The 13,101-nt window shown below is 43.1% G+C and overlaps 1 protein-coding gene across 1 annotated transcript in view; it reads right to left on the bottom strand.

Annotated features, from left to right (window-relative positions):
* The window catches only part of LOC123766897 (arf-GAP with dual PH domain-containing protein 1), a 44,429-nt gene that overhangs the window by 18,318 nt on the left and 13,010 nt on the right, over window positions 1-13,101 (bottom strand). The window contains 4 exon segments of the mRNA XM_069307474.1: window positions 3,645-3,867; window positions 4,549-4,683; window positions 5,650-5,883; window positions 10,618-10,804. Of these exon segments, the coding sequence (XP_069163575.1) occupies window positions 3,645-3,867; window positions 4,549-4,683; window positions 5,650-5,883; window positions 10,618-10,804 (779 nt within the window).

Below are 13,101 nucleotides of genomic sequence, written 5' to 3'. Positions count from 1 at the left end.
ATTTTAAGAAGCACATCAACAAACTGGAAAAGGCGCAAAGACATGCAACTAAATGGCTCCCGGAACTGAAAGACAAGAGCTACAAGGAAAAGTTAGAGGCATTAAATATGCCAAAACTAGAAGATAAGAAAAAGAGACACTGTCATCACTTTGTACAAAATTGATAAGGATGAATTCCTGAGACCTGGAACTTCAAGAACAAGAGGTCAGAAATTGAAGCCAACTAAACAAAGCTGCCGAAGAAATGTAAGAAAATTCACTTTCGCAATCAGTGGTAGACAGTTGGACCAACTTAAGTGAGGTGGTGGATGCCAGAACCGTCAGTAGTTTCAAAGCGTAATATGGCAAAGAGCGCTGGGAAGACGGGACACCACGAGCGTAGTTCTCCTCCTGTAACTACACTTAGGTAATTACATATACGTGTGTACAGAGATAGGAAACAGTAGTTAGCAGAGGAGCAATGTGGAGTAAGAAATGCATAACACCACCAAGTGGCACTGGTGTCGAAGCCCAAGAAAGAAACAATCAGTGGAGAAGAGTACATTCACGTCACATGTCTCCACAGTAATACTGTACTTCCAAGGTCAACTGAATAATACTGTACATTCATAAAATATTTGAGATTATAACTTGCCTATTATAATGCTCAATAAAAAACCAGCGTTGAATGTAATGAAACACCATTTCTGGTTGAGCCCCTGGGCTCCCTAGAGCTATCGGACTAATATTAGCTATATTAGTCTGGGGCCTCAGTCATATGGTGTTCTTATGCGTACCCGGAACCACGAGCCAGAACCTGGTTCCCTGAGAGAGGTGAAGGGAGCAATGGCCTATGAAAACTCCCCTTTGAAAGTATATTCATGTCTGCCATCGACCGAGGTTAGACACCCAGAGAAGTATGTGCCCCAAAACAGACCCTAACTGGTAAAACAGTGTAACCCAAGACCAGACAGAGCATAAGAACTCTCTCCGGGAAAAAGAAGGTAACAAACAAATCGTCATCAACTTGACGCGCCGCTTCGCCCCGCCCCGCCCCCTCCTTCCCTCTAAAAGATAAAAGAGGCGAGGTTCCTCTTTTACTTATCTTTAGATAGCTAGCTCCAAGGAGCTGACAGGGCTCCCCTCAGAAAACCAGCATTGAATGTAATGAAATGGCATTTTCTGGGTGAGCCCTGGGGGCTCCCAGGCACCCCTTCCCCACCCCCTCTCTCTCCAATCACCGTTTTTTTTTGTTTGATCAGTCTCCGAACTGGCGGTCTATTGGCCAGCTCAGTGGGGCAAGGGGGCCTTCCCCTCCAAGGGTGGGGGTGGGGGTGTGGTGGAAGTCGGGGGTGGGAAAGGGGGAGGGGGGGGGGGGCAAATTTTCAGGTTGTAGATGATTTGTTTGTTATTTCATTTTTCTTCAGGGGGAAATTCTTGGGGTTTGTCTGGTCTTGGGTTGCACTTTTCTACCAGTTGGGGTCTGTTTTGGGGCGCCTACCTTTCTGGGTGCTTAACCCCGGTCAATAGAAGACATGAATATACTCTCAAAGGGGGAAGTTTTCATAGGACATTGCTCCCTTCGTCTCTCTGAGGGAACCAGGTTCTGGCTCGTGGTTCCCGGTAGGCTTAAGAACTCCATATGAATGAAGTCCCAGACTAATATAGCTAATATCAGTCTGATAGTTCCAGGGAGCATCCGGAACTTCTCTCAGAAAATACTGTTAATATTTAGTAACTTTTTTTTTTTTTTTTTTAATAATGTTTTGTATTTGGTGCTGTTAGCATGCATTAATTATGTGAAGAAAACACCCGGCACAGGTAGGGTGTCAATTAACATGGCACTGATGGAGCTTGTTCAGGAATAACAAGGAATAACAGTAGGCTAAAATATACTATTAGCTCAATGAGGCTAAATTAGCAAAGACATGATTTTAAGCTTATAAAAATAAGGTGCATAGAATCCACTATTGACTTTATCAGAATAAAAGTGGCTATGTACAGTCTTAAGCAAATTGCCTGCTCTACAGTTAGTCTGCTAGAGGCCTGTTTAGCATCACCTGCTGCACTGCCCCACCAGCTCACCGTTGGCTGCCGTACTCAGAGATCAACTGTCGACCAGTTCCCTGTTATTACCAAGCTAACCACATCAACAAAAGATTGATCTGAATCTGGTCATTTTTTCCAGCTTGTGTATTCTACTCAATACCTTGGATGCACAAATGTTATTTCCATCATGCAGAGTTAGCTGAAGACATTATCTGACTGGCTTCATAAATTACAACAGTGGCTATATTCATTTATATATTCTCCAAGTTGTTTGCATGAAACGAGAAAATTATTTACCTGATTTTTTCTTTTTATTGTTAAAACTTGTTTTTGTTAAAAACTGATTTCCAGAAACTAGATAATATACACATATATATATATATATATATATCCCCCTCGTTCTGACATGCTAAGGGAACAAGCAAGCGTGTATTTAGACTTTGTCTACTATGTCAGATGAAAATAATTAGTTCAATGGTGGTTCTTGTACTGAGAATGACCAAGATGCGTCATAAAGTTCAATCACTCTAATGTTCTTTGTAGTAGACATTCTTCTGAATGAAGATTTGATATACAGTATATATATCATATATTACACAGAATATATATATATATATATATATATATATATATATATATATATATATATATATATATATATATATATATATATATATATATATATATATATATATATATATATATTATATATATACACACATAACATACAGTATATATATATTATAATCATTGTTTTAACATGAATAATTGTCATTCTCATCGCTTGAACCCCAGAAACAGCTAATAATTAACATTTGATGTGGTAAACATAATATGAATACTGTAACTTCATATGATGTCCACAGATGGTCATGTGACATCACCAGCCAGGGGTCTATAGGTGAAATTTACAAGAGGTTTGGGCTCCTTGCAATTTACCAAGTCAGGTTATGATGATAAGCATTCTGGTTATATTAGGTTAGTATACAACTTTGGAAATAGGAAATGGCAGCAAAGGGTTAATATAAAGTAATTTATTATAAGCACATGCTGCAGCAAACGTATGTGGTCCAGTGATTGCTATGCAGGAACATGTAAAGCTTTAACCACGTGCTCCTTAAATACTTAGGACACAATTCCTAGCACAGCAGCAATGCATGTTCCTTACAGATGTACAGCACATCACCCTACCGAGTGACAACAGAAGCATGGACTTCTTCAAAACTCTGCCCAAGTCTGACATGTTATGGATATAAGGCACATATAAAGCTTTACAGGATAGATGAACACTGGTTATATAATCTCACTTTCTGTGTCAAAGATGCCAGTATCATCTTGAAAAATAAGGACAACAGTTAAAAAGCCCCATACTTCTGCATCTCAAATGTAAGAGTAATACTGAGAAATCTACCCAACTACACTTGCAAGGTAGCCAAAGATTAGAGCATGGAGATATGAACACACAAATGGACAGAAGCTAACCCTCTTATTCTTGTCGTCAGACAATGGTAGGAGGCAAAAAGGAGAATACAGTCTAGTTAGGAGTTAAGACAAGGTAAACCATGAGTGCCGTGAGTTGCGTGCAGACCTCCTACTGGATGAGAGAGCCAGCTTACTCTGGTTGTCCTGTGGTCTGAGCGTTCGTTCCAATACTGTGTTTATGGCCTGCATCCATCGTGATCGCTCATCTGACGTTGGGGCAGACATGACGAAGGTTCTCTCTGGAGTTTTGAGGGAAAATGAAAAGTCGTGATCCTTGCAGCCTCTTGGGACTCCTTCTTTAATGCTGTAATTGTCATCCTTGTAACCAAGAAATATTTCTCCTCTCGGGTAGGCATCCTGAAATAATACATTCCATATCTTAGCTAAAATGGCATGTTTCATTTCTAACAAAAAGGTAATTGATTGTGCATTATATTCTTTCATTTGGATTAACCTTAAATTAAGATGTAAAAAATATGATTCGCCTTCAAAGAAGAAAACATATATTTACAGCATTTTAAAAACTTGCTCTTAATCTTAACATAAATAAGATATCAGATGATCATTATGCCTTTGCACCAAGGACTATTTGGCAAGAAATACTAGAGAAATAAATCACCTTTTAATTAAGGCATTTCAACATGCAAACAAGGATTTAAAAATTAAAATGTCTGACTATGGTCAGAAAAACTGTGCTGTCAACGTAGTGTATCAGTAATAACGTTTTGTGAGCTTCCCATTTTTCCTTGGAAGCTAACATGCAGTCTTTCTGATATATCGCTTTATTTGCTATCTCTGAAGACGGTGAAGCTCTGCACTTAAGCTAAATTGATCTGTATACCATTTTCCATCCAAACTTGTTATATAATGCATGATTTAGGTAGACTAGCATTATCCACAATTAGTTGTATTATAAATATGTAGTTCAAAATTTGATGTGAAACTGAGAATTTAAATCATTGCACATTATTAAAACAGAGTAAACAAGTCATTACAAAAAATGATTCATATATTAAAACAATATTAAATGTTACAAACCATTGGACCTTCATGATACATGAGCTTACGGTCATCAAGAATAAACCAGCGTTTTCTGTAGGCGTCTCTTTCGTTGGGACCCGTCTTGGAAAGCCAGCCCTCAATAACAAAGTCGTTGGTTAAATATGGCACCAGCTGCAAGATTGGAATTTATAGTAAGTGATATACTGTACACAAAAACTAGCAATCACAAATTAAACAAAAATATAGGAAAAGGCAGATTTTGTTACTATATATAGTCAAAAGATAGTTTAGCCACACTTCAATACAGAGTCAAAATACTATACTGTACATGTATTATAAAGCCAAAAATAAGTCACTGATAATATGCTCCTAAAAGTCTGGGTTCGTGCAATCTTCTCTAAACTTTTACTTAAAGGGAAAACACCTCTGAGACTTCTCAATCAAGAATGATCCTTAGACAGTCATCTCACAATACTACAGACCTGAAGGCATAAAACAAGAGGTGGGAACTGTTGCAGAACAGTGGCCTGGGTATATACCCTCTGACTAAAGGAGGGTCACAAAATCCAAGGGCCTAGCATAGTTTGGTCTAACTACAGGAATGATTATCTTGAGACTTTGAGATGATTTCGGGACTTAGCGTCCCCGTAGCCAGGTCATCAACCAGGCCTCCTTTTTGTTACACATCCCAGGAAGCAACCTATAGTAGCTGTCTAACTCCCAAGTACCTATTTACTGCTAGGTAAACAGAGGCATCAGAGTGAAAGAAACTCTGACCATTTGTTTCCGCATCCATTGGGGATTGAACACAGAACCTTAGGACTACGAATCTCGAGCACTGTCCACTCAGCTGTTAGGCCCCCCTGATCCCCTGGGATGCATGGTCTCCAGAAAGATTAACGAGGCAGCAGACGGTGAGCGGACATTTTGTACATCAGGAGAGCAGAATGTTTAGGAAAGTGGTGTTTGAATGTATCAATGATTGTAATTACAATAAATACTCTGAATTTATCAAATGTTGAAATGATATTGCACTTAAGTAACAATACAGTATGTTAACTGGATATTAATCAACAATTTGCACAAACTTTTATGCAACCAATTACTGTATTTGCTGAACAATAATATTACACTTACTTCTTCAGCAGCAACACTAGGATATGCAACCATGAGCCAATTTAACTTTATGCTACGTATGGCCATATACCACTGTATAATTGTTTCCCCACTCTCATGGTACACATACATGTGCCGTGTAGAGCCGTCACACATATATGACAACTGAAGGCCATTGTCTTGATTCATTTTGCTTGGCGCTAAGCACACATTCAATTCAGATAATGGTATTGTTGCTTTTGGTTCTTTTGAGTTCTGAAATGTGAAAAAACCAGCAGTGAATGTAATGAAATGCCATTTTCTGGGTGAACCCTGGAGGCTCCCTGGAGCTATCAGACTGATATGCACTATATTAGTCTGGGGCTTCAGTCAAAGGAGTTCTGCCTACCGGGGACCACTAGCCAGAACATGGTCCCCCTCAGAGAGGTGCAGGGAACAATGGCCCCAAGGAAAACCCTCCCGTATTTGGGGGTATCCCCCTATCTACCATCGACCAGGGTTAGGCGCCCAGAAAGTTAGGCATCTCAAAATAAACCCCACTTGGTAGGATATTGCAAAAAAAAACAAGAACGAACAGAGAAACAGAACTCACAAAAGAAAGAGTAAATAAGCAACGTCATTCACCAGTGCCTCGCTGCTTATCCACGTGGCTCTCCCTCCCCCTTGGGGGAAGAGAAGCTCCAGACCCTTATGCAAGCTGCTGATACCTCAGTTCGAAGGCTAAGCATCAAAACCAAAATGAAACCACTGACTGGAGGGAGGGAGGGTGCCAGGAAGGAGGGGCCTCTGGGGCTCACCCAGAAAATGGCATTGCATTACATTCAACGCCGGTTTTCTGTGGGGAGCTCCTTCAGCTCCCTGGCGCTACTTAACTAAAGTAAAAAAGGGGACTTACCCAGGAGGCTACTGCACCGCGTGCCTCAACTCGAAGACGAGACAACTGGTTGCAACCTGCAACCCAAGGCAACACATGAATGACTGGGACCAAGAACATTTACCAAATAACGGGCGGCCAGGACCCTGTTCAACCTCCAAAATCCCTGTGCCCGAATGTCAGCCCAAGACATGTTCCCAAACACAGTGGCTAGGGCAGCAAACTTACAAACATCATGAGCACGAGGGTAGACTGCAAGCTGGCTAGATTTAAGAACACTGCAGACGACCTGAGAGACCCGAGCCTTAGCACAGGGAACAAGGGAAATCGGATCAATCCAAAGTGCGTCCACGGCCACAGAAGCAGAGGCCGCACACGTAATGGCCCCGAACTGTAACCGGATACAACACATGATGCACCCTGGCCTGATCAACCAAGCATCAATAAAACAAGGATTCCTCTGGAAGCCCGTCATCACTTTCTTCACCAGAAAAGAATAAGGCTGCAACCAAACAAAACATCCACCAGGACCAAAAGAGCAGAGACCTCTGCACTGGAGGAGAGCAGGAAGCTCCCTGACCTAACCCCCAGAGACCAATGCCAACAGAAACAAAGCCTTCTGAAATCAATCATGAACAAAAAAGGCCACCACAAACCAAGGAGAAGGAAGAAGAGAGCATCTGGTGCAAAGACCAGGTCGGCTCAGGAGGCGCATGAGCAGACCGTAGGCGAAACAAAGCATGAGAAAGCTGACGGAATGAGGCAAAAGGGACATCCACCCTGAATGCAAACTGAAGCAGCTCCGCCAGTGCCACACAATAAGAGGCAATGGTATGAGGCACAAGATGACAGTCCTGAAAGAGCCAAGAAAGGACAAGACAACCCGAACAGGAATAGAAGACAACGTACAAAGAGACGAAAAGTCAAACAGAATGCCAAGACTCTCCATACTGTCGTTGAGACAAAGACCACAGGTGGGACACCTTCAATGAAGCCACCTGATCACCAAACAAGAGATGATACATGTCAAAAGGACCAGAAGCAAAGAGTAGAGAAGTAGATTGAATCAGCCATGTAACAGACTGGCTCGAGCTGCTGGAAGAGGCGGAGCAGTGGAAAACGCCCCAGGTACAGACACTGAGCAAGCAGAGCCTGAAACCAAGGCTGGGTTGGCCACCACAGGACCACGAGGACAACTCTCCTGCGGGAAGACTCCAACTGAGCCAGAACTTGAAGCACCAGCTGGATCGGGAAGAAGAGGTAATGTACATGTAACCTCACCTCAACCAGTCCTGCTGAAAAAGTGTCCACCGCGACAGCATCACAGTCGGGGAAAGGCGCCACATATATCGGACAGTGGACAGGGGAATAAACCATGACAGGCCGTCCGCCAGGATGTTGGACACTCCCCGGATGTGAACCGCACAGAGCTAAACCCTGAGAATCCAGCAGATGTGTCACCCGAAGCTACCAGCCCCAAAGAGCTAAGGACTGAAGAGAACTCATGGTTCAGACAATGAACCACCAGAACGCAGTTCTAATGGAGCCAGATCGTAAAGCTCAGAGCGACCCGAACCCTCCACAGCGAAAGCCAAACCCCCCCAAACTCTCACTCTGTGCTGTGAGCTCAACGGAGGACGAAGCCCACTGCCCCTTTTTAGGCCTGATGAGCACTGATTACAAAGCTCCAGCCTGAGACACGAGGTGTCCGTGAATACATCGAGTGAAGGATCAGGGAGGTGCCAGGGCATTGAACCCTGAAAAACCACCAGACGGGCCACCACGAATTGGTTAAGATGCGTGAAAATGTGAGGTGCCAGAAGCCGGCCAAATAGAAGGCAATGAAAATGAAAAGCATACCTGCCCCACACCATGAAACCTAACCAGTCCCTGAATCCCCGGATCAATCGGAGGGGCCAGACACATCATCCAACAACCCGGCCCCAAAATTAGTCGGATCTGGGACAGAGAGGTCATATGAAAGGAGAGGCAAGGAATCCAGCGGTTCAGATGGGACAAGTCCAGAATGAACTGAAGATTCGCACAGTCCCGTTTCGGCACTGGAACAAGCGGGAAACCCACTTGAGGGATGAGGTTGTTTCAACCACGCCCAGTCGCCCACGCCCACATCAGATGACCCGACAGGACGCAGGGGAAGAAGCCCGCACTACCAGCTCCAAGCCTTCGAGAGGAGGAGTCCACCCAATGCCATCACAGGCCGGAAAACACAACCCAAAATGCCCACGAATCCTGAGATCAAGCATGGACAAACAGAGCCAGCCTTCCCCATTACCCCGTCAATGGGGTGACCCACTGAAGGGGCCGGCACCCACTCCGAGAAGCCGACCAGCGAGCAGAGTGAGCACTGCACCGACCAAACGAAGACGGCCCCGGCGGCGGCACCGGCACAAAAGCTGGCACCAACGGCCCACCTCGATAAGCAGAAGCTGGAGCCCCTGCACGATCACAAAACCTGTGCCAAGCCCCAAGAAGCAGTTTGCAAGCCAGGAAGACCCAGGAACCCCAGAACGCACCCAATATGGGGACGAATGGAAAATGCCAGATCGCACAGGAGGAAAAACCACCAAGGACCTCCCGAACCTCCACAGGAAGAAAACCTCTGGAACGAAACCAAAGAAGCCAAAGGAACCTGGAAACGAACCCAGAGGGAGCCCTAACTGCCACATTTGCTGGTGGAGAGCGCACCACGGAAAGGAAAAACTTCAACAAGTGCCCAGAAAAGCACACAAAAGGAAGGGTAAGACACATAACCCTGACAAAACCCCTGGCTAAAACGGACAGATAAAAGACCAAAAACCGATGACCGAAGGCGTGGGAGCCAGCAGAACATACAGGGCAAGGACACCGAGCCCAAAACCAGGACCAAGAACCCAAACACAGACAGAAAACACAAGACTGGGCGAAAAGACTAACACCCAAATGTTCCCAGAGGAACAGACAGGGTAGGACGCCCCAAAGAACAAAACAGAGAGACGACTGGCAACAGGAAAAGAAAAAACTCCAGAGGGATATGAAAAAATACCTCCAAAACGCCTTAAGGAGGGCCACTAACAATATCCAAAGTAGACTGAATAGTGAAACCAGGCAGACCTCCTCCATGCAAGAAATAAAAAGAAAAAACCCACAAAAGTACAACGACAACAGGAGGAACAGGAAACACAGCCGCCTCTAGGTATGCGTGCTGTGCAGCACCTTGCACCCCAACCATCAACAACAACACTTCCTACCCAGAGCCAAACATAGGCCCGAAACTGGGCCCCCAAGGGTGGGGTAAATGCCGAGCAGCAGGAACTCCAACAGAAGTGAAGGCCCAAAGATCCTAGGGAAAACAACCCTAGAACCCAAGGGTAGTACTTACAGGACACTTATGGAAGGCAGCCCTAAGCACATGCAGTTGCAGTACACTACATTACTCCTGGCCACCGTGCCACAAACAGCAGGAAAACACCATAGGTGAACAAATTCCAGCAGGAAACTGAGGCCAGAAGTTGACAACCGCCCCAGAGCAGTTCAGCCAACAAACTGAGGTGTGGGCAGCCGGTGTGAGGGTCTGGGGAAGGGGGGAGGAGCTGCACAGACAAGCAGAAAGGCGGCAGTGAATGATGTTCGCTTGTTTCCTTTGTTTTCTTTTTGTGAGTTCCGTTTTTCTGTTCGATCTTGGGTTTTTTGCAAATTTCTATCAAGTGGGGTTTGTTTTGAGTTGACTTTCTGGGTGCCTAACCCCAGTCGATGGCAGATATAGGGATACCCCCAAATACAGGGGGGTTTTCCTTGGGGCCATTTCCCTGCACCTCTCTGAGGGGACCATGTTCTGGCTAGTGGTCCCCGGTACGCAGAACTCCTTTGACTGAAGCCCCAGACTAATATAGCGTATATCAGTCCAATAGCCCCAGGGAGCCCCTTTGGCTCCCCACAGAAAAAGAACATTACATTATTACATTAGGTCCATAAATATTTAAAATAAACTATATAAATTCCAAATAGCTCCTGCTATAGTATTTATAGAAATAAATGTTTGTGTCTGTTAAAATTAATCTACTATTAAGTTACTTTTGTATTCAACTACATTAGAGAAGTACGTAATATACACTAACCTCTTTACTATAATATTTTAAAGATTTGTCAGAAATAACAAATTTACGAGGAAAATATTTGTTTTCATCACGAGCCTTTTTCATTAACGTTCCTTCAATGGAGTTGTTGGTGATGTAAGTTTGCTTGTCAACATTAATAAACTCTTGCCGCTCATACTTGGCACGGATCCACTGCTCTAGTAATACTCTGAAAAGGAAACATACAATATCAAAATGCATATTGTGATAATGCAATATATAATAGTAAGAAGATGTTTCCAACAAAATTTTACATTTAAATAAAATAGAAAATGAGATGCATGTCACTACTGACACGTCTCAAACATTGTTAACAGTGCATAAAACACTCACACTTGTGTATTTGTGAAACTTATTTAAGGAATTTCACAAATACACAAGTGTGGTTTTTTATCCTATGTTATTATGTCTGTAAGAAGACATTACATTACTAAATTATTAACAGTGTTATATGCTACTACTCTCAACTACAACAGACATCAGGCATTGAAAATAAGTATTTTTGCTTTGTATTTATTTATATATATATATACAAGAGTTTCTGAAAAGCCACTAGCATGCATAGCATTTTGGGCAGGTCCTTAATCTTTATTTTCCCTGGAATATGACCTGCCAAATCGTTTAACAACCAGGTACCCATTCACTGCTGGGTGAAGAGAGGCTACAGTTAAGGATTGGCGCCCAGTCAATCCTTCCCTGGGCAGGATAAGAACCCAGGCCAAATCGCTCACGAAACGCCGGGCGAGTTTGTTACCACTGTGCCATGGGGGACTGCTATTTCTCATGAATGCCCTCAAAAACAACTTTGTCATGTCAGTTGAGAATATGACTGGATCTCATCTCTCATGACTGTTAGGTAAGTGGATGTCTACACTTATCACTGTTAATTCAGACAATATGTTTATGAAAATGTAAACAAAAAGCTGATACTGATGGCAGAAGTTACACAAATTATATACTTTAGGAGTTACCAAAGTAATGTTTTGAGAATTGTGGCTACATCCTACAAACTTACACTCGACAAGACCAAGGTTCAGCAGGCTGGTCCATAGCTGAACTGCACCAGAGATTCGACAGGGCTCTTTACAGTTGCAGACGGTGAAAACGAAGGGACTGCTTTCCAGCACACATGCAGCTTAAGTAATAAAAGCAGCTAAGAATGGTACAAGCAGGGCACTGCAGAGTGAGTAAATAAACAACTTCACATTACCCAAAATAAGAACCTCCACCCTCCCAGAGTCCTGCAGAAAAAGTCAAAGACCCTTGCCCTAATCAAGGGTAGGTATTCCCCCACAGGCTAACCCTTGAAGGACAGACACCCAAATCCACAGGAAAGGTAATCCTGGCTAGGCAGGGGCAACACCAGTGAGCACCTACTGAAGTGAGCCCTAAGTCTATACAGCTTGAGGTAAACAGTTATTCAAGACCCACACAACAAGAGAGCCATATAAACACATGCACATGAAGCTAACATTAGAACCAGAACAAGCACAAGCAAAGGCCCCTACAAGACAAGAGTTCAATGGATGGCCAAACACTTAACTGGAAAAAACAGGAGTCAACAGATGAAGATGACATAAAGAGCACATGCAAACAAGGCTGCACCAATGACTGAAGGGATGATCTTGGTTGGTCTTGTGAGTGTAACTAGTGGGGGGAACAACCTAACTATTGTGTGCCTAATATCAGAGTTCTTCATATTTACCTTGTTTTCAGTTTTGTTTCTACTCTACCTTTCTAGTGGTGTATTCTCTCAGTTCAGGTGATCTAGAATTCCTTGCTACTTGTGCCTCATTTAGTGGACCAGGTTTTGACCTCTGGTCTCCAACAGGCTTTTTAAGATATCAAGGGCCTATTATGGCATAATGTAATTGCCTAAGTTACACAATATAATTACCCACATTTTCTAATTACAGGACGAGAGCTATGCTCATAGGCCTGTTGTGGCATGCTGGGATTACCCACATTTTCTATTATAATTACTTATGTTGAGCAGTACCTATGTAAGTTCTGTTGTAACATGTTATTAATTAAATTTCTATTCATCTAAAAATTGCACTTGGGATATATCCTTGAAGCAATTTGTTCAATTAATTAGGCCTAAGAATTATTTTCTATAATGTATACATCTGAAAATTTTTATTGTATTCTCTAATTGACTGCCAGGAAATGTGCAGAATAATTCAGAATAATTTATTTTGCCAGGAACAGGTCGCCTGAGTGTATATATGTTTGGCTTATATCAAGCCTCAACCCCCCTCCCCACCAAGGGCGAACTGCCGCCCCTTCCCAGGATGCAACCCCACAACAAGGTGACTAACTTCTGGGTACCTATAAAAATGGACACAGGCATTAGGTGATAGAAAAAAATGCCCAACTATCATCTCACTGGATAATTACATAAACAACATTCTCATCCTCATGAATATGTTGCACTCAACACGTACTGTGATGTATTGGGTCACA

This window comes from Procambarus clarkii, chromosome 60 (assembly GCF_040958095.1).
Source record: "Procambarus clarkii isolate CNS0578487 chromosome 60, FALCON_Pclarkii_2.0, whole genome shotgun sequence".
NCBI classification, from domain to species: Eukaryota; Metazoa; Arthropoda; class Malacostraca; order Decapoda; family Cambaridae; genus Procambarus; species Procambarus clarkii.
The sequence above is the reverse complement of the archived record's forward strand: the minus strand, read 5'-3'. Positions and strand labels throughout refer to the sequence as shown.